The sequence below is a fragment of the Hermetia illucens genome, chromosome 3, assembly GCF_905115235.1.
Source record: "Hermetia illucens chromosome 3, iHerIll2.2.curated.20191125, whole genome shotgun sequence".
Classification (NCBI taxonomy): Eukaryota; Metazoa; Arthropoda; class Insecta; order Diptera; family Stratiomyidae; genus Hermetia; species Hermetia illucens.
The window spans coordinates 18,552,740-18,573,789 of NC_051851.1; the positions used below are offsets into that span (position 1 = coordinate 18,552,740).

At 41.0% G+C, this 21,050-nt stretch overlaps 1 protein-coding gene across 3 annotated transcripts in view; it reads right to left on the minus strand.

Moving 5' to 3' along the window:
- LOC119651282 (protein similar) overlaps positions 1–21,050 on the minus strand; it is a 549,699-nt gene that overhangs the window by 93,874 nt on the left and 434,775 nt on the right. For all 3 annotated transcript variants that reach the window (XM_038054794.1, XM_038054793.1, XM_038054791.1), the window contains exon 8: positions 2,429–3,288. In XM_038054794.1, the coding sequence (XP_037910722.1) occupies positions 2,429–3,288 (860 nt within the window). The remainder of the gene's footprint in view (positions 1–2,428; positions 3,289–21,050) is intronic.

Genomic DNA, 21,050 nt, shown 5'->3' on the forward strand with positions numbered 1-21,050 from the left:
GGACACGCCTAATTGGCGGACGGCCCTTTAGGGCGGACAATTTTTTTTTTTATTATGATTATTTTTGTACATGTCAGAACAATTTGCCTCTCCTGGGCGAACATTCCGTTTGACCGGACGCGGGCAGTAGATTTTCTAATTTTTTCAAAAAAAATCCTCAGAGCCGGACACGAACCTCTTAAAAGCATACACAACGGAAAAAATTGCGCTTAGGAATTTGGAGACTCCCCTGATAAGAAATGCATATGCTGGAAAAAATATCAATAGTATCAATTCAAAAGGGAAAAATATGAATGCCATGGTTTATGATTGGTTTTGCAAGCTCCGAAGTCAAAATACTCAATTATCGGAACCAATTGTTAAATAAAAAGTCAAGGAAATAGCTTTAAGCCTTTGAGTTAAAAATTTCGCTGCATCTAACGATTGGCTGGAAGAATTTCGCAGTAGACAGAACATAGCATTTCAATGTCTGTCTTGTGAAGTGGTTTTCCTAGACAATGCAACTTCCCAACCTCGCGACTTGCAAGTACAAAATATACAAATTATTTTTCTTCCAAACAACACGACGACGCAACAGAATTCCTCGGTATCGATAAAGAATTAGCCATTGAGTCCTCATCAAAACCCCCAGAGCTTGAGATCGATTGCTTTAGTAGCGAAATCTGCTTAGATGAAGAGAATTCCGACACCGAGCAGCCTGAGGAAGCATCGGAGGTGCTGTCAAATCAGGCTGCTTTGAGACCAACTTCAACCTTAAAGTGGAATGCAGTGAATTATCTAAAAAGATGGAGTAGATTTGGAAGAATAAAAAAAACATCCTTTATTATCATTTTTCATCATTTTTAAGTAATAGAAATGACACCGAAAAGTAGTTTGAAATAGTGAAAAATCCCGTCGGTGGCAAGGGCTGCAAATTCTGAGCTAGGCATGGATCACAAAACACAAAAACAAATCACTATAGTAGATCACAGTTTGTGATAATTGAATTAAATTCCATGTTTCTTTCCCAATGAAGAATGTTTGTCAAATGTGGCGCTTTGGCTTTTGAATATTTTTTTAGGGACTCACGTTATCACAATCGGTTTGAAATAAATTGTTTTTTTTCCAAATCTGACCAAGGGAAATGCCAATGGAGAAATTGTTTAAATAGGAAAAATGTCGCTGGCGGTGGTAACTAAGAGTTGTTAGTTAGGTATGGATCACAAAACGAACGCAAATTAGCACAAATTAAATTAAATATGTTTTTTTACGAACGAGGGCTGTTTGGCAAATGTGGCATTTTCCTTTATGAACAGTTCTTTCAGAAATTATTTTATCACTATCAATATTAACAAAAACTTCCTTTTCCGCACCTTAAATTTTCTGTTTTAGGTTATTTTTACGAAATTCAGATATCCTCAATCATTAAGAAATAATAGGGTCTACAACAAGTCCAAAAACATGTTAAATTCATGTAAATCTTCCGTTCCCTTTTCAGATATTTGCTTCTCGCAATACCGCAATGCACAATTTACAAAATAATATTTTATTGCTAAAATTATTTGGGAAACAGCCAATGCCAATTTAAAAAGTGTTTAAAATTGGCAAAAATCTCGCCAGTGGCAGTAGCTAAAAGTTTTGGACTATACATGGATCACAAAACACAATAACAAATCAGTTAAGTTTCACCATATCCCACGAGTTACTTAGACCAATTTTTTTTGTCTTCTGAGAATCAGAAGTTTTTGTAAAATGTGATGTTTTGGTTTTTGAGTACTTTTGAATCTCATATCACCACAATCACTAACAGACAAACTTTTTTTTAGTTGTAAAAGCATTTTAAACTAGTTTTAGCATATTTTGCCTTTCGTTTTTCGAGATTGTAGTTAAAAAGAGACTCCCCAACAAAACTAAGACGAGACAAGAAAAACCCTGTCAAATTGTGGCACCAAAAAGGAGATAACTGTCAACCACGTATGGATCACATGTACAACACAGCAAGAAATCACGATATCCCATGTGATTTGCAAGAAAAACAATATCCATTTCATATTGCAATAAACATCACACATCACACATCACAATCACGTAACACAGCCATTCAAAATCACATATCATCTTCGAAAAAATGTACCAAAACTTGTTTTTTAACTTCTAATTCATCTTCAACAGCATAAGGAATGTAATGTACACCCGCACAATCTATAAAATTCCTAAATATCTTTTTACACCTCCACAAAGCACAATTGATTTCTTTATATGACCAACAGATTTCTAGACACCTCAAGATATTTTTATTTGTAGATTTTCAGCTGAGAAAAACGTGTTCACCAATAAATCTCATTTTTTTGTTTTTTTGTAAGTGATCGTCATAAAGATAAGATACTTTTTTTTTTGGAAGGAGATTAGAAGATAAATTTAAATTAAAATAAAATAAAATTTTACTTACTTGTTAGTTCTGGTGATTCCTCCGAAAACATCAAATATCTACTGTTCATATCTTCCGTGGTATTGTTGCTATTACTGTTATTATTGTTAACACTATTTGTTGTATTCCTTGATTGATTTTTACAGAAGTTGTTCGGTAAAAATGCACGATTTATTGGTGTTGTTAATGAACTGATTGGTGTTAGAACTGATGCTGTAACTGATTTAGTTGGTGCAGCTGGTTGTTGATGATTATTCAGTTGTGATTGTTGTTGATTGCCAACGTTCAGGGCAATGGGTAAGTTAATACCAACTGAACTAGATACAGATAGTTGTTGTGATGGTTGTTGATTTTGAATTGTTATAGGTTCGGTATTGTTATTGATTGGCACTTGAGTGAAAACCGATGCAGTTACTGATTTTGGACGTTTGTCTTGTGTTGGTGAAGGAGTCGGTGATGTTTTACCACCAGGTGATATTGAACAGTTGGTGAAGTTACGACGTACTGGTGATAGAGATATGTCGTCTAAACGTTTTCTGATATTGGTAGTATTGTTATTATTACGAATGTCTGGTTGTATAGTAGCTTCACAACGTTTTGTAGCAACTGGTTGATTCTCACCAGTACTGTTTATGAGAGGCTGTTGTGATTTCAACAATGTTTTTCTTGGATTTAAACGAGCTTCAAGGGCACAAGGACCATTTCTGATGTTAACAGCATTTTGCAATTTTTCAGGCGAATAGTATTTCGATGGTGATGATTCGTGGTGGCGTTGTTGCTGTTGAATATTATCCTGTTCGTCCTTTGTTGAAATCTCTTTATTCTGATGATGTGCTTCCAATTGTGCACATGAGTATATTTCATTGTTGTTTTCAAGTTCACTACGAATATTTGATTGATCGTTTTATGATGTTTGTTGATAACGACATTAAAATGATTGAAATTATATTAAATGCGAGAAATTTTAAAAAACAACACTCAACAGACTAGACTTTGTAATTATTTTTCACCAACACACAATATACTATCTTTCGATATACGAGAAATTCGGTTGAAACTGTGTTACGTTTAACGGATCGAACGTTTAAATTCGATAATTCCAACCGATTTCAAATCATAAACAAACGCGCAGTAATAAATTATAAATATACGATCACGAGATTATAAATAGGGAACACATTTACAACACGAGACGAGTTGGTGTAAAAACGCACTAATCAGATACGTTTTTGGCCCCGCTGCGCGACTTGTGTAACATTCCACGGGGAGCACAATATTCAAGGGAGGTATACTTTGGTATTCCAATATCTTTTCATCTAACTTAACTTCTAATCAGTTTTATAGAAAATGCAAGCCTAAAAGATTGAAAAACTCAGCAAATGTTTTGTTATGAAAATTCAATTATTTATTGTCAAGGAGCTGACCGCACTGGGCTTGATATTTCGTTAATTTTTTTTTATTCCGCGATACTTTTTCGTATCAATTTCTTCACAATTAATTCAAATCAATTCAGAATTGTTGATTCTGATCGTGTAATCAAACACTAGCTCACATATTTCTACAGAATAAATTGTCAATAGGACACCAGGAAAAAAAAATCAAGCTCCACAGAATAAAGATATAATTAAAGTGCACAAAAGATTCAATTGGAGTGTGTGGAACTCAGTTCGGCGCGAATTACATAAGAGGGCAATTTGCAATTCACTTGATTGTTGTTAAAGTGTAAAAACAAATTAAGAAGAGATGCTTCTGTGTTGCTGATGCTGCCCGTTCTTGGTGGTTTTGTTGTTGTTTCTGGCCCGTTGTTAACCCACTAACACAAATTTTATCGAATGCGTTCTGTAACGACCGACGTAGAAGATACGATATGCACTCACTATAGACTATCGTGAATGCAGTGGGAGAGGTAGTGAGCCGTTGTATAACGAAATATTTTAAATTAGCAAAAGAATTTTTGCATTATCTGTAAACCGAGTGGAAAAAGATTGGAAAGTATCTGCTACAGGCAATCTTGATCCCGGCTGACCCGCGTCTACGTATAAGGTCCAGCGTCAATTGAAATCGCTTAGTTAGCGTTTAGGAAAAATTAATTATGTGATTATCACACTTTGAATAGGAAATTCAACGGCGTACGACTGTAATCACTTTTCGCTATCATCTTATCGTCGGCTTGTAGCTTTCCATAGTAAGCGTGATCGTGAAAAACACTACTCCCCGAGCAACATATGTACGGCGCGGAATCACACCGACAAGTGCACTAATATCTTAATTGTTGTGCATTCAACAGATACGAGACTGCAATTTGCAAGTACTGTGCACACTAGTGTACGATTTGCACTATTAGCAATTGTCGCCTCCCGAACGCCTAGCCCGACCTAACCACGGGGGAGCAGGGAAAATGCATACTACACTATCTTAACTATCTGAAAAGGGTTGCTTTGAACACGACTCAATTATTATTCCGTTGTAACTTTCCGGCCGCAGTTAGAACTTTAAATACGAAATAATAGCGAAGATCTTGTGCAATCTTATATAAAACGCGATGCACTTTTCCGCGATGCACTCCCACTTCCGATGTTGCTTAGGTTCCGATCTCGCAACACCGCGACTCTATTCTGACTGAATTTCAGTCCCAACCAATTGATTACTTAATACCACCGCGATTTCTGATAATAGCGTACTATCAATGTGTACCATGGGTTGATTTGCTCGATACAAGCTTCACTTCTAGTACTATCTCGAAAATGGTGAGTGGGTCCTAATCTCGACTTGGGTAATCACTATAGATACGATGAAGTAACTTTTATCATCTCTACTGTATTATTTGGTGGATTAGTTGAGAGCACGCACCACGACGGGGATACACTCTAAAGAGGTGTATGCACACTCTAGAATTATTCTTAAGCAACTTAATAAGGAACCTCCGCCGAGGAGACCGAATTCCGCGGACGTTCGTAGTCGGTAACGTAAAAAAACTGTATGTACGACTACGGCACGGGAAACCAGTGGAAAAACCACGGAATAAGACTTGCCGCTTGCGTGCCTACTATGACGATTCAAGTCGCTCAGAACAGCTCACACAAACTTTGTGGGGATCCGTGGTAGCTTTCCTCTCTTCCACAGGGTGAATGTATAGTATATACTTTTCAAACAAGATACATGCTTTCAGATACGGAGAGAAAGTATACATTCTCTTAGCCAACAAGCGCGGGTTCTCTTACAGTCCATTCTGACATGACACAGCCGGAGTGTGTGCACTTCACGCTAGACTCTAGTGTAAATCACCCTTTACGTCAGTACACTCAGTGCTCTCTATGAATTAGGAATGTTCAGCAGAACCGAGGATGCACTTGAAACCACGTTGCTCCACGGGAGGCTGCAGGCTGTACACCGGATCCACTATCACCCAAGGCATCTTTCGAGAACATCTTAGGCCTAGAACCACACATGTGAAGCCTCAACCGGCTATTTTCGCCAATTCCATCTTTAGATACATTCTCCACTTTCTACCCATTGGAGCTAGTGTCGTTCTGAGCTCCACACAGAATTTAGCGCTATATTTCGCTATATGCGAGTGGAAATATACCGCCTGGCATAGTGACTCGTTCGTTCAATTTATCTGCTACGTCCGCACATAAACGTGCAACAAGAAAATTGAATAGATGGAACCGAGGGACGACTGAATGGATGGCTAGAAGACACCAGCCGATGTGGGCAGAATCTTGTTCCTCGGCAAACGTGTACTCACTGTGCATATAAGCGAACTTTACAAAAAAAATTAAAAGGCACAATATCTTTAAATTGGTCCCTGTGCGAAACTGTAGGGGAGAACGGAACCGCATTAGATATGCAGCTTGTACCGCATATGTACTTTGGAAAATTTTGGTTGAAGACCAAAAGATACATTGTAGAGATGCGGAACAGATTGGGAGATTCTTTGATGCTGTTGGTAATTAGTAGCACGACTGAACTGCAAATACTCGGTGTATCTTGTGAAATTACGGATGATACCGGCCGCAATGGTGATGATGTAATGATTCATGGGCTCAGAGCGTTTTGCATTCGAGTTTTACGTGGAATGTTCCGGTCGAATTTGGATATAAAATTATCGAATCTGATGTGGTTGCAATGAAAGTTTGAGGAGTAATCAAGCTGGGGTAGATTGTTATACAATGATTTTAATAGCTTAGAGTCAATCAGCCTGATCCACGGAAAAGGATAAAGGAGTAAAATTGGAAAAACCCTCAGGATATAGCTTTTTTGGAGCCAAAGGCGTATAGCAGCGTCCCTGAAATGATGAATAAAAAACTGTCCCTGGTAAAAATCAGGTTAGTCCTCTTATCCAGTTGTATAAACATCAGCTCGCGCATCAGATCCCAGTCAAAGAGGTGAATAAAGACCCGTGGGGACTTGGCTATAGCTTGTCAGCCGGAAAATCGGAAGGCCCGACCAGATGGACGGCATTGTACGGGCATTATTCGCCAGACATCATGTACGGGTTGATGTCAAAATCGCGGAAAACGTTGAGGATTGCCCCCCTTTTCACAATAAGGGTATTCGAAGAAGAAATTCTCATCATGAAAACCAGGAAGGCACCAGGTCCTGATGGTATCCCGGCGGAAATTTACAAACAGGTGTTTCATCAACGGTCAGACTTACTGCTTGGGACGTTCAACGCTTGCTGGAAAGAGGACATTTTTCCTTGCCGCTGGAAGGTAGCGGAAGGAGACCAGGAGCTCCCGTTTGCATACCAACCACTGATGTTTGATGCAGCCGCGAAAGTGTTGGAAAAATTCATCAGTGGTAGACTTGCTGAAGCGATCCAAGTTGCTGTAGACCCACGATGAATGCTGTGGATGGAGTTTATCGAGCCGTTCTCGACGGATAGTACTCCTCATAATGCCCCTCTTCAGCCCGTTCCCGTATCTCGTTCATAAGTGAGGATACTATCAAAAGCCTGGTCTGGATGCAATCGCGAGGCATTTAAATCCCCATTCAACGTATCAAGCCACCGTTGTTTTGACTTCGATGTTCAGACCGATTTTGGCAAGTGAATTCTCGTTAGCTCGAATTACGTGACTATACCATCTAAGACGCCTCTCTCACAGTTTTTCCACGATCGGTGCAATCCCATATCGATCACGACGTATCATTCCACTAGTCCAACGCAACATCTTCGTCTCCATTACCGGAAGATGCCGTTTATTGTCTTTTATAGTCGACCAACACTTAGAACCATAGAGAGCGACAGGACGGACGACATTGCTTACAGTGATTGCTATTAGACGCTAGGGAAGCATCATTTGCATAAATCAGTGTTAAAGGCGCTGGACGTTGGTTGTTCCGTGTGACGGTATCCATAACAAGAACAAAGAGTAGTGATGAGAAAGCTCTTTCTTTATGAACACCAACAGAGACACAAAACGGTTTTCATACATCCGCCACACTTCGAACTTGATGTCAGAAATGCCTTCAATTCCGTAAGATGGACGTGCCAAGCTATCTCTTGCGGATACTGGGGGACTATCTGAAAGACTACTCCCTGCTCCATGATACGCTAGTGGGTCAGAGGAGGATGGAAATCACGTCGGGAGAACCACAGGGATCCACCCTACCGCCCGACCTCTGGAACGCTTTCTACGATAACCTGCTGGGACTCGATATGCCCGAAGAGTCGTGCCTGGTCGGTTAGGCAGACAACGTTGCGGCACTTGTTGCCAGACAGACTTTTGAACAGACGCAAACCAGACTTGGCATATTAATGCGACGGATAAGCGAGTAGATGATTACTCATGTGTTCAGTCTTGCACTAGAAAAAACGAATCAGTCATCTTCACCACAAAGAGAATTCCGACGCTGCGCCCATATCGATCGGTCAGATTACTATAGAGTCAAAACCAGCGGTTAAATACCATTGGTTTAATTTTCTTTAAGCAGCAGCGGACAGGCTGCAGAGCTGCATCTGTAGTCTCGGCCTTGAGTCGGCTAATGGGGAATATTCGGATTCGATATCTACTAAAAGACGTTTTCTTACAAGAGCAACGCAGTCCGTTCTACTCTATGGCACGGAAGTATGATGCCCTTGACAAGGAGACGCATCGTAAGCGCCTTGCTCAAGTGCAGAGGGGAGCTTTGGCGTCTGCTTATCACACTGTCTCAGAACCGGTCGTGATGGTGATCGCGGGAGTGATCCCCGTTGCCCTTCTTGCCAAGGAGCATAAAGTTATTACAGCGCCAAGGGCGAAGAGGTGGTTAGCTGTTAAGAACATCAACGCACTAATACCGGCGGAGGGACCGAATTACAAGGAGTTCTCTGAACTAACAACTGCTCTCCTCCCCTGCCCTCCCATTGGTGAAAGATATTCCCTGACTTGAAGGTTCACAAAGCCGGGAGAGCGGGAGGCACATAATATATGCATATACAGGGTAAGGCAGCATAACTTCCTTTTTAAAATGCGCGCCACTTAGTTAGTTGATGTCATAGCGGAGCGCTAGTGATCTCGTTCAAGAGGGGATACTGTAAAGTTTTGTCCCGACATCGCCATCATGCGTTGGAATAGTGAGGAGCGTGCCTTTGCCGTTGAGGTTTACTTTTCAAGCGGATGTTCGGTTATTGCAACACAGCGTGCATTTCGGAATCCAATCCGCCCTTCAAATAATTGGGAGTGATAATAGACGGATAAGTTTTAAGGAAGACCTTTGATATGCTTGCTACAAATCATCCAGCGAGAGTATCGCTGCAGCGATTATCATGCCAAACCTGGGCGGAAAGCGGTATACTTGAAGATTACTTACAACCAGGATGATGAGCAACATCTTGCTCTCTCCCCGTTTGAGGAAGGACTCTATATATCTTATAAAATGCACATCAACTGAGCGCGGTCTACAGAAGGATAGCATCAAGGATACGCATCGTCTTTAGGATCGTCTTAGATGTTGCAACATTCCCAACTCGAAAATGATTTCCATTGAAGTCTTGCCAAATGAAATGACGAATATATACAGAGTAAAGCATTTCCTTTCTATATTGCAGATGATAAACACCGAAAAAAAGGACAAAACAAGATGCCTTAGACTGATCCCCGTCTACCAGGGGTGGTGAGTTCTTAAAGATCTGGAGCAGTGGAAGAATACGCCACTTTCCAAGATCTGCGGGGAAACAAACTAGAAGGCACTCCAGATTGATTGCTGATACCACAGAATTCAGTGCACAGAATGGTCGCATGTCAGGAGGATATGATTAACAACATGACCGGATTTACCCAAGATAAACTGAAAGAAGTGGAGGGACCAGGAAGGCGCGGTTACTAGTACCACCAATAGAAGAAGGAAAATTTAGCTGCAGCGAGCTAATTCTACCTCGTACTGTCTGCCCTTATTGTGGTTTTACAAGGGGGAGGCTGCAAACCCCACACATACGCGTGACCAGACCAGCGACTTCTGAAAATTCCCACTCCGTTCAGTAAGTAAACAAACAGTAGTAGCCAGAGAAACAGTGAAAAGGTCATACATGTTATATGATGTTGCCTGCTTTTCTAGCAAGACAGACCAGTATGCTCTTCCTCCACAATTGATATGGTCTAACGATCGAAAGTCTTAATTGCTTTCTCTACATTTCTCTGTCAATCTTATAAAAAAGAACATCCAAAGAGCCTAACCCAGATGAACAGAACCAGCATTGTTGGCATTTTTCTCAGCTCTAGTTTAACAGAGGAATTAGTTAAACGTTCAAGTAATATGATAGGGACTATGGCGAGGACTAAGCGCGGCTTAAATATGACACTTGGCTTCGCCGAAGTGTCGAAGATGCCTGGAGTGGCGTGAATTTGACACCTTATTTTGGCCAAAACTAAATTCACGTCACGGGAAGACTTTTGTTTACTTACAGACACATGAAATGACAGATTGACAACTAAATGGTATACCACTTTGGTCGCAAAACTCGTAAAACAGAAGGTCGCTAGGAAGGAACCCTGGATACGACCTAGCGATATAGCATGCTATTTGTAGATCTTATTCTGCGCCGCGAAAAATAGAGATTTGGGAATCAGAAGCATACCCTGTTGCTAGAAAGTGGTAGTTAAGATTTTCCCTTGTCTGCTTACTGGATGGATAATAGAGCCAAGGTCTCGATAAAGCAAAAGCTAAGTCCTTTTATGACAAAGCAAGCCTTTTATACGAATCAGCGCAGAATTTACCCTACCTCGCACTGGAAAGTCACAAGGTACAGCTGCTCAGTAGCCTTGTATGTGCATTCCACTCCCTAAACTTCCTTGTCACTTCGAAAAAACCTCTCAAGAAGCTTAAATAATGCAAGCTACCAAACGCCGTAAATACCTACCACGCGGAGGCATTTTGATCATTGCTGAAGTTAGGAGGAATGCTCTCAGTAGCGGTCGGCTTATGCCTTAGCTTGCAACAGTCAAAAGGTCAGCAAGAAATGACAATTGCATTCGGGTGAAATCAAGAAAACAAATTAAAGAGATACGTCGTTTCCATCGAACCAGATCAGAAATTGATGACCCTGTTCCTAGTATATGTCGCCTCTCAGCCGCTCAGCGAGGTTCCCGCTTTCTAATCGTCTTTTTCTGGGTTTGTAAAACCTTCAAGTAGTTGCACATGATGTTGGCCTTGGTGAGGTGAAAACCTGACTAAATTATAGAAAGGAGAATCTAATAGTAACATCTGCGGAAACAAGGAAAGAAGTGGTGAATTTATTAAAACCAGATCAACCACCATGGATGCCTTCAAATTTAGTGACTTGGTCGATTGTGCAATCACGGAAGAAATTGTATCAAGAAGTTTTGCGTTGTGGAAACTTTGGAATTCCGCGAGGACGGCTGGTATTATCAAATATTATGCTACCTACTGTAAATAACTACTTAACAGGAAGAAGGCTCTTGTATGATATCCATAATGGTAATAGTTGAAGTTTGGAGAAAATCAAGAAAGCCATTGATTGCGCAACTAATCAGGGATTTCGGACGGGGGATTGATTAAGATAGAGCTTACTACTATGTTACGTAGCTTAGCCTGCGATGGATGAGATGAGATGTGGCTAAGCAAGGCTAACAGGCTCAATTCGTTCAAGATAAACTACGATAAAAGAAATAGATTTTGATCGGAAGACAAGTAGGGCAAACCTATTGAAAGGTTGCAGAAACTCCCATTTTTGCTTGTCAAAATCAAGCATAACCCAATGAAATAGGCCCAACGAGTCCTAATTCGCTTTCGTCAGAAGCAATTGTAGGTATTTTAGCCAAACTCAAGACAATAATAGGTAAGAATATCCGAAAAGTCCTGTTCGAAGGCACCATATTTTGAGGAAAACATGACAGCAAATACTAGGCCTTCTGTGATGACAAACACCGGTCATGCTTCGAAAATAGTGTTTGTAAGACTAACACTCTCTTCATTGGTCGACCTAAATCCCCCCATTTTCCCCGATAGTTCAAACTGGGCATAACAGGCCGTTGAGAAAGAGAGAGAAAGAGAGAGAGAGAGGGAGAGAGAGAGGGAGAAAGAGAGAGAGAGAGGGAGAGAGAGAGAGGGGGAGGGAGAGAAAGAGAGAGCCTCTCTGAGGCGCTTAAGGCGCCTTCCTTGAAAAATATTTTTCAAAGCTCGTTTGTATTTATTCCACTGAAAAACCAGCTTAGACCTTCCAGTTTCATTGAAGGTTAGCTTGCAAACCATTCATAGACAACCTGCTTCAGTGCTCTGCCAGAATAGCTCCGACTTTTTTCTAGCCTTCTGATAGCCCAAGATCTTAAGGTAGTGTTATGTCAAGCGATGTTACAGCGGCCATTTAAGCTGCTAGCGACAAATGACGAAGAACTAAGTACCCCTTAAGGAATTGACCTCTGTCTACTCAGGCCCTAATTAAAAAGGCACACTTCATCACTGGCCGGTAACCCTCCATCATCTGTGAAACACCAAAACCATTTGGTATCAAATATACGTACCCCGTCCTCCACTATCTTCCTCTTCTACAAATTGTCGAAGTACACCCCTCCTAATGCACGGGACGAATTTCCATCAAATATAGAACCACCAACGGATATATTGAGCACATTGACTCCATCTGAAACAACTACTCAATAATATTACGATGTGGTTTTTAAAGTGCACGCATGTTCAGCAAATAGTTCATTGTAGGCAACAATGCCAGCAAAATGCATCTCATTCAATAGAGACGAACACAACCTCATCTCAATCACATAACCGCGAAATATGGTTGCAGGCATCTTAAACCATATTCCCTCCAGATGCAATTATCTGACCTGGTCGGACAGGAAACTATAAAGAAATCCAGTCACATCTGATATGGAGAAAACTAATTGATTCTTTATAGCTCCATTCGAGAAATGGTTGGTAGCAACCAGTGAGCGATATTGATGGTCATCAGTCATCTGGTCTGTGTTCAGAATGGTAACCGTTTTTGAGCCCCCTTTTCAAGAGCCCATAAAGGTATACTATGGGGCGTTCCAGTAAAGTCAATTAACATATGAGAGGCACTCGATTAAGCCTTTCATGTCATCTTTTCAACTCAAGTCAAGACCCATGTTGTTCTCCATGGATTAAGTACCAAAAGATTAACACAGCTCACCAGACGTAATCTTTTTACTGTTAAGAGGTCCACCTTTCATGTGTTTTCGCCATAGAGACTGCATTATAATCTTTTGTTCTTTCTAGGTCTTTTTTTTTTCTGCTTTTAAATTCTTTTTCTGCCATTTTCTTTCTATTATTTTAAATTGCGGTCTATGGTTAGAAAAGCAATGATTTTGCATTCAACAGATTTCATGAGTCTCGCACTAGAAGCAACCTCAGCAACTTGCCATGGTAAAACTTTCACGATTGTGGGTGAGACGAAACTCTTCGTTGAGCGCAATATAAATAAATTAAATTCAACGAAGGGGAAAATTGAAAGAGACGAAAAAGAAAACAATAGTGTTAATAAAATTGAGTATTTTATTTTACATTTCTAGTGCGGTTGATGGGGGTTGGGTCGGGGGGGTCGAGAGCCGAGAGTATATGCGACGATTGCATGTAAAAAGGTATTAGATTTAGACTTTGGAAAAGGTACGTGAAGCACTGAAGTAATGCATGGAAGGCACCAGGAGTGGATGCATTCTCATAAAGACGGCGAACTTTTTTTCAAAGTTCAGTGGAAATGTTATATCAAAACACCTTAAAACTAACTCTCATATCCGCCTCATGAAACATTTTACCAAATAACAAACAACAGTTGAGTCACCGCTCTCTATATCTTATATTTAAAGTCTATTCCCATCTAACAAAAATAGGCAGCATATTGCGAAAGTCATCTTAGATACTTTGATCCCTCGGTTAGATTGCTACCTTGAGTCTCTAAAGCGAAATTTCAAGTCGAATCGTTACCAAGACTGATAGGTCATTATAGCATTTTCTTGTGAAAGAATGCATGACGCACATTTGATAGTAATAAGGTTTTTACGAAAAATTATAATAATCAACGACATTTGATAAAACTGCCCAACTTGTATTATTCCTCACGTACTAGCTGAGAAGACCGAGTTGTTTCATCATTTTGGCTAAATTCCGGTAAGTCAGTAATGCTGTTTGGTCGTCATCGGAACTAATACAATTTTAGCGATATCAAAGCCATTGTAATCGGAAATTACTCAAATATCGTAAAATTTCGGGCTAAGTATGTATATTTAACATAAAAGATACTTTTATTTGAATATCACGCCATTTTTTATAAGAACAGGGGACCGCTTACCACTCCCATTCCATTTTTGCCCATGCATAATTGAAATCAAATATGAAAATTCAAAACCCCAAAGCTAGAACCAATCCAAACCCTTCCCAGCTAACAAATCTCCACGGGAATATTATCTAAAATATGTTCCTAGCAAGGACTCCCATCTTTCAGGCAAAGAGTTACGATTTCGGTTCAAATATTTACCAACAGTCTGCCCTACTCGGCACATATTTGCCAAAAAACCATACATTCCATCTCCCCATCCTCCACATCGGCTGTCATACAGTTAAAAATTGCGTAATCCTTTTCGAAACCCTTAATTTCACTCAGATTACTACTCAACTTGTGAAGCGCTCGAAACTTCCTCGACTATCGACCCAAATTTATACTTCCCAAGCACTATCATCACCTCCTTCCGAATTATCCCGAATCCTTATCACGGACTACACAAGGCACAAAAAAATATTCAAATGAGGTGAACTGAAATAAATTCAAATTTTATGCGAAAAGGAAGTAGCCGTGGATTCGTCAGGACATTATGGATATGTGTATGGTCGTGGAGGTTATCGATTAGTTCATAGTTGTCGACATAGTTGACTGGAAGCCAAATAACGTGATAGTATCCGACTTTGTTATCTTCATCTAGACTGAGCTAGAGAACAAGGATTTAGAGGTGTCCTAAAATAATTAGAGCTACTTAAAGTAATAATGTATGGGGAGTGTGATGGATTGAGAGGGTTGCTCGTGGGTACAGCGATGGGTTGTAGGCACTCTAAAGTTTCCCTTTCAGAGGATAATGGCATTTGGTGGTTCGTTGTAATTTATGTATAATACAAGATGGCAATGTTGTGCTCCATTTTTCTATGATTAGAGGAAGTTAGGAAAGTTTTTTTTTCACTTCGGGTTTATGGATGGGGATAAGTCAAGAAAAGTCGAACTTGTTTTTTCTATTTTTAGACGAGAATCATGGAAACCAGTTTTTAAAGTTTGTGTGCTTTGTCCTTTTTGTTTTTCTGTTGGGACCTTTGTCCCTACACGAGTCCTGAATTAACTTTTAACGAAAAAACAAAATTTGAAGATCTTTTCTTGACAAAAAGGGACAAGGCAAGAGATGGATAGAAAAACTCAAACAACACGAGCAAAGTACATCGAATCTGACAGACTTGAAATTTCTTTCTGTAAACTTAACCGGTCCATGTTTTGAGATTATTGATCTTCAACCTCTGACTCTTCTTCCTAGGTCGAGAAAAAGGCAAGCTTCAAAGTTTACTTAACAAGACGATTCATTTGATACCCCACATGACTATATTTAGAGAAAAATGTTACACGACTTTGGATCACCACCCCCTTCACTCCCCTCCGCCTCCGCACTGTTACAAGGCGCTACTTAGTCATCTGATTTCACAACTTTTGTTCTCCAGGAAGCAGAGTAATAACATAGAAGAATAGAAGAACAGAAGAACAGAAGAACAGAAGAACAGAAAAACAGAAAAACAGAAGAACAGAAGAACAGAAGAACAGAAGAACAGAAGAACAGAAGAACAGAAGAACAGAAGAACAGAAGAACAGAAGAACAGAAGAACAGAAGAACAGAAGAACAGAAGAACAGAAGAACAGAAGAACAGAAGAACAGAAGAACAGAAGAACAGAAGAACAGAAGAACAGAAGAACAGAAGAACAGAAGAACAGAAGAACAGAAGAACAGAAGAACCGAAGAACAGAAGAACAGAAGAACAGAAGAACCGAAGAACAGAAGAACAGAAGAACAGAAGAACAGAAGAACAGAAGAACAGAAGAACAGAAGAACAGAAGAACAGAATAATTGCATACGTCGTTTGACTATCATACAAGGACAAACATTGGCTTTTGGAATGTGGATAGACTGCTCAACAACTCTGTCAAGAACCTCCAAAATGCTCGCTTTCTCCAACTTGAGTGAGAGTTCCAGGACTACAGGCTGGACATTCAGGGCTTAATAAACGTTAAATGGTAGGAATCTGGACAACACTAATCTCCTTCTTGCAACAACTGGACGTGGCGGAAGCAAGCGTAAATCAAATATCGAACAAACGCTTACGGTCCTGTTCCATGGCATATATTCTAGCGAAGAACCACTTTAAGGCTTTTCTGTGCGTTGATCTCTGCATTGACGACAAGACCGTGGCAAAGCTACAATCTGACTCGAAAAAGGACTGACGATTTCATTTTCTGAAGGATTCTAGTAGAATATTTGGTATCTTCTAACTCTACGAGGAGGACCACCGGACTAGTAGGTTGCGATGCCAGTGGAAGGCGAACATTTCGGAGAAGTTCTAGAAACACCGAACAAAGTGAGCCTCATATGAATTTTGTTATTGTCACCAGTCTTCGACTCTAACTCTATCTTTTATCCAAATTTGAGTAGATGCAATGAGTGTGAGAATGTCAAGGTCGACTACTGCCAAGTGTTGAACAAAGCATTTTTTCCGAATTTCCACTGAATTTTCTTCGCTGTGAATTCCCACAGATAGACTTCGAAGCCTTTCAAATACTCCAGGAAAACCAAATGGAGCAAATCTGATTATGTTTTTAGATTTAAGTGCGCAAGGATAACCGAAAGTAGAAATTCTAGAAAAAGCAGTGGGAGTTGTCTACAAAACCACGCATCCCAAGATTTACAAAAAGAAACCCCGACCACTGGATGGACTGAATATGTCTCTTATATCAGCATACAGACTAGAGAAACCTTCAATATCAACTGTAGCCACAATTTCCCTAAAGTCCATAAAGCCAAGCCATCAGGAGTACCCAGATTGGGCTTCTGTCAAACGATCGAATTCATCAGGGCCCCAGTGAGTATCAATAAGATACCGTCCAAAGAACATAGACCTAAGTCCTTTCCGAGGAGATCAAGCAAAACGTGTACAGAGTCGTCCGGCGTAAAGGTGGAACTCATTCCTCTAGTATCGACTGCAGTAAAAAACTGAGACCCTGAGTAGCAAGATTGCAGATAGTTCGTCAATTCTTACAGACGAAAAGACAAAATGAGGAGGAGGTGTATTGGTGGTTAACCCACTTGCAGCAAGAGGCTGCTGGAATAAGTAAAAAAGAGTGTGGAATGATAGTATATGCAGCCTGCAATGCTGTGGTGGCAGACAATGACAAGTTGGGGGAAAACGGGCTTGTGCTAGTTAAACGTCCCATTGACAGGATGCTGGGGAAATGTAGGCTGCTTTCCCCTAATAAAATAGTGTTACTGGTAAAAGCATGGTTTGGAGGGACCATCGTTTTGAGAGCAGCATTAGGCGTCTCACCAGAACTGTGCAGATTAGGTCAGGACAGAGATCTAGGTATCCAAGATATACCGCCTAGGTAAACTGCTAGTAAAAAGACCAACTTTCATCGGTAGGAAAGCGAAGCAAGGCTGCCTCAGTGACCAAAAACATACTACCAGTTAAACGTCAAGATGATCAGCGTTGACAGGATGCTCGTGGAGTGCTGGCTACTTCCAGCTAATGAAATATTGTTGCTGGCCAAAGCTTGGTTTGGAGACCCCATTGTTTTGAGAGCAGATTAGGGGTCTCACCAGGACAGTGTAGAGCAACTAAGGATGAAGGTGTGGGCACCCAAGGTATACCACCAGTAGTAAGAGTAACTTTCACCGGGATAGGAAGCGAAGCAGGGCTGCCTGGGTAGGAAAAGAAAAACTATTATTTTTATTGAGTTTATCGAAACTTCTCAAGTTTTTATACAAACTCAAACGGTCTACAGACCTGTTTTTGAAGTGTAAAAAAAACGTGGTCTATTTAAGGATAGTTCCACACCAACAGGTACAGCTAGTGAAAAATCTGAGCAATTGTTAGAAACAAGGTCACAGCCTGTGATGCCTCCATGCCAAGGCGCGGAAATAATGCTCACAGATTACCAAAACCGTGGTGGAATGATGTAATCAGACAACTGCGTGCCATATGCCTGCAAACGAGAAGAAGTTACTGCAAATGATGAGCAGGAAATTGCACAGAGAAAGATACAAGACTAGTCGAAGAGAGCTGCGTGAAAGTAAACGGAATTCCTTTAAAGAAATCTGCGAAGAGGCCGATATCAACCCGTGAGGAGTTGATGGAAGTTAAAAGGAAGCAGGGCCCTGCAGATAAAGTGTCCAGTTTTGTTGCGAAGAATAGTGACCACTCTATTCCCACAGCAAATGCACTATTGCAGTCGAAAGAGAGCATCCCACAAAGGAGATCCCAAGTAGAACAGAGGATGAGCTTACCATTGCCTGCAAAAAGGTAGGAGCTAAAAAAACACCCGGGCTAGACGGAATACCGAACGTGGCTTTGAAGGCGACGATAAAAGCAAGACCGGAGTGATTCATTTACACTTTTAATACCTGCTTGGAGGAGGGCACCTTCCCGAATCAGTGGAAAAAGCAAATGTTGGTGCTACCAAAGAGTAGAGAACCATCGTCGTGTCGTTCCATTTCTTTGCTGGAAAGTATGGGAAAGTTGCTGGAGCGCATTATATGCAACTGGCTACTCCCAATTGTAGAGGAAGCAGGAGGTATATCGACACAACAAGACGGTTTTCGCGTCGGCCGATCGAAGGTGGATGCTATCAACACAGTAGTCAATCTGGCAGAGGAAGCAAATGCAGGTATAAGGTGGCAAGGTGGAGCCAAAAAATACTGTGCCATCATCACCCTCCATGTGAGGAATGCTTTCAACTCAACCCAATGGCAGCATATAATAAGATCTTTAAGCCCGCTGAACGTGCCCATCTATATTCAGCTAACAATCAAGAGTTATTTCGTAGATAGAAAGCTCCTCTATGACTCCGACGTAGGCCAAGTTAAGTATTTGATAATCAGCGGAGTGCCCCAAGGATCAGTGCTGGGCCCGCTGCTCTGGAACGTGATGTATGACCATGTGCTGCGCATTAAACTCCCACAGCAAGCTACCCTTGTCGGTTATGCATGTGAGACATCGGTTAGGCTGATCAAGGATTGGTTAGTATCACATGGATTAAAGTTGACGGAACACAAAACTGAGGCTGTATTGGTCAGCAGCCGTAAATTAAAAGAAATTATACGATTTCGTGTGGGACAACATGAGATAGGGTCCAAGCCTTTCAACAAATACTTCGGCGTTATGCTGGATAACCGATTGACCTTCAAGAAAGACTTGAGCTACACGGACGAGAATGCAACGAAAGTTGTAGCTGCGTTAACTGGTATGATGCCCAATATTGGAGGACCAAAACCAGTGAGGGAGCTGCTGTTAGCCAAAGTGTGTTCATCCATTTTATTGTATGCAACACCAGTTTGGACACAAGCCCTTAATGTTCATGCGTATAGGAGAAAATTATCCTCATTATATCCCCTGAATGCATTAAGAGGCGCTAGCACATCCCGAACAACGTCAGATGAAGCAGCTTTCGCAGTGACCATAATGCCGAAGATCGACGACGAGAATAGAGAGCGGGCACAATCAGGGTGTACCAGGAACGAGGAGGTGGATGCACAGGTGATTATAAATAACCAGCTTTAGATTACGCGCAGCAAGGGATGTCCACTACCACTTGACCTGGTTTCCAACTGGGCATGGTCGATACCATGAATATTTACATCGTTTTAGGCATGTCGATCCTCCCTTCTGTCCTGAGTGTATAAAGGACCCGGGACACATACGCTTCGTATGTCCGAGATTTGCAAATCAGGGGGAACAGCTTCAACTTTTCCTGACAAGACCCTTACAAATGGAGACGATCATTCCGCAAATGCTCGAATCCCAAGAATTGTGGAATGTAGTTAGTGGCACCAAAAGCTGTATTCAGGAGGATTTTCAAAGGTTAGAACGTTTATGAAAAAGCAGCAGGGAGGGAACAATTCTCACCGTAGGAGTATGCCGGTAGGACTTTAACCCGCCCTAGCTCTAGACAATTCCGTGGGGCATAGCGAGTGAGGCGAGGTGGTCTTAGTGGGTTCACACTGCGGCTTTCGATTCTCTTTACTTGTTTGAAGATTAAATGGAGAGGAAAACAACAAGGCAATACGGATGTCACAGACGAGATATATCGGAAAAGTCGGGATTGCAGTTAATAACCTATACAGCGGGTCACAGCTCCGCGAGGAAGCAAAGCAGAAATAGGTGGTTTGGTGACTTAAAGTGTTATATAATACCATGAGAAGAGCTGGCGGTAGGTTTCGAGCCTTTTTATCGTCATCCAGTGATACATAGGGGCCAACAGGCTGATGGAAGAAAGGAACTTGCTCTCGGTAACTGAACTACTTCCACTCCTGAGAATTATTTTCTTCCCCTAAGCTCATAGAAAAGATTCTAAGCAAAGCAGACAACATAGGCGGTCTATTCAGCGACCAAATGCACAACCCAAAAGGGCCGCTAAGAGAGGTAGCTAGAGTACCACTAGCTACTCTCCCTACCTATGTGCAGGTGGCCCGAAATTTTACAGGTTAATCATCCGCACTGTAGTATTGTATAGAATACCCCGAATGGACCCTAAGCAGCTGGGAGAAGCCTTTCCTTGATCTGAGCAATATTGAGGAAAAATTTGGACCATTACCAAATCGACGTTTCTGAACTTTTCCTGCGCGTGACAGCCATCTTTTCTGCACAACAGTTGGACTGACTGTGCGCCTTCATGGAGGCTCTAACAGTCAACAATCTATTTTTGCATTTACTTTTCGAAGTTTCTTCCAGATCGATATCTTGTTGACTACTTCGAAAGCCTTACGTGCAGGCTAGATGGAAAGTTTTTTTTCATATCTATATCTTCCAAAATCTGTTATTGAATAAAATTTATAACAGATCTTGCATACCATGGGCCAAATCCATATGCAAATCACAACTTACTATGGACACGTTACTTTCAAATTAGTATGTAAGCCATTAGACTGATTGTACA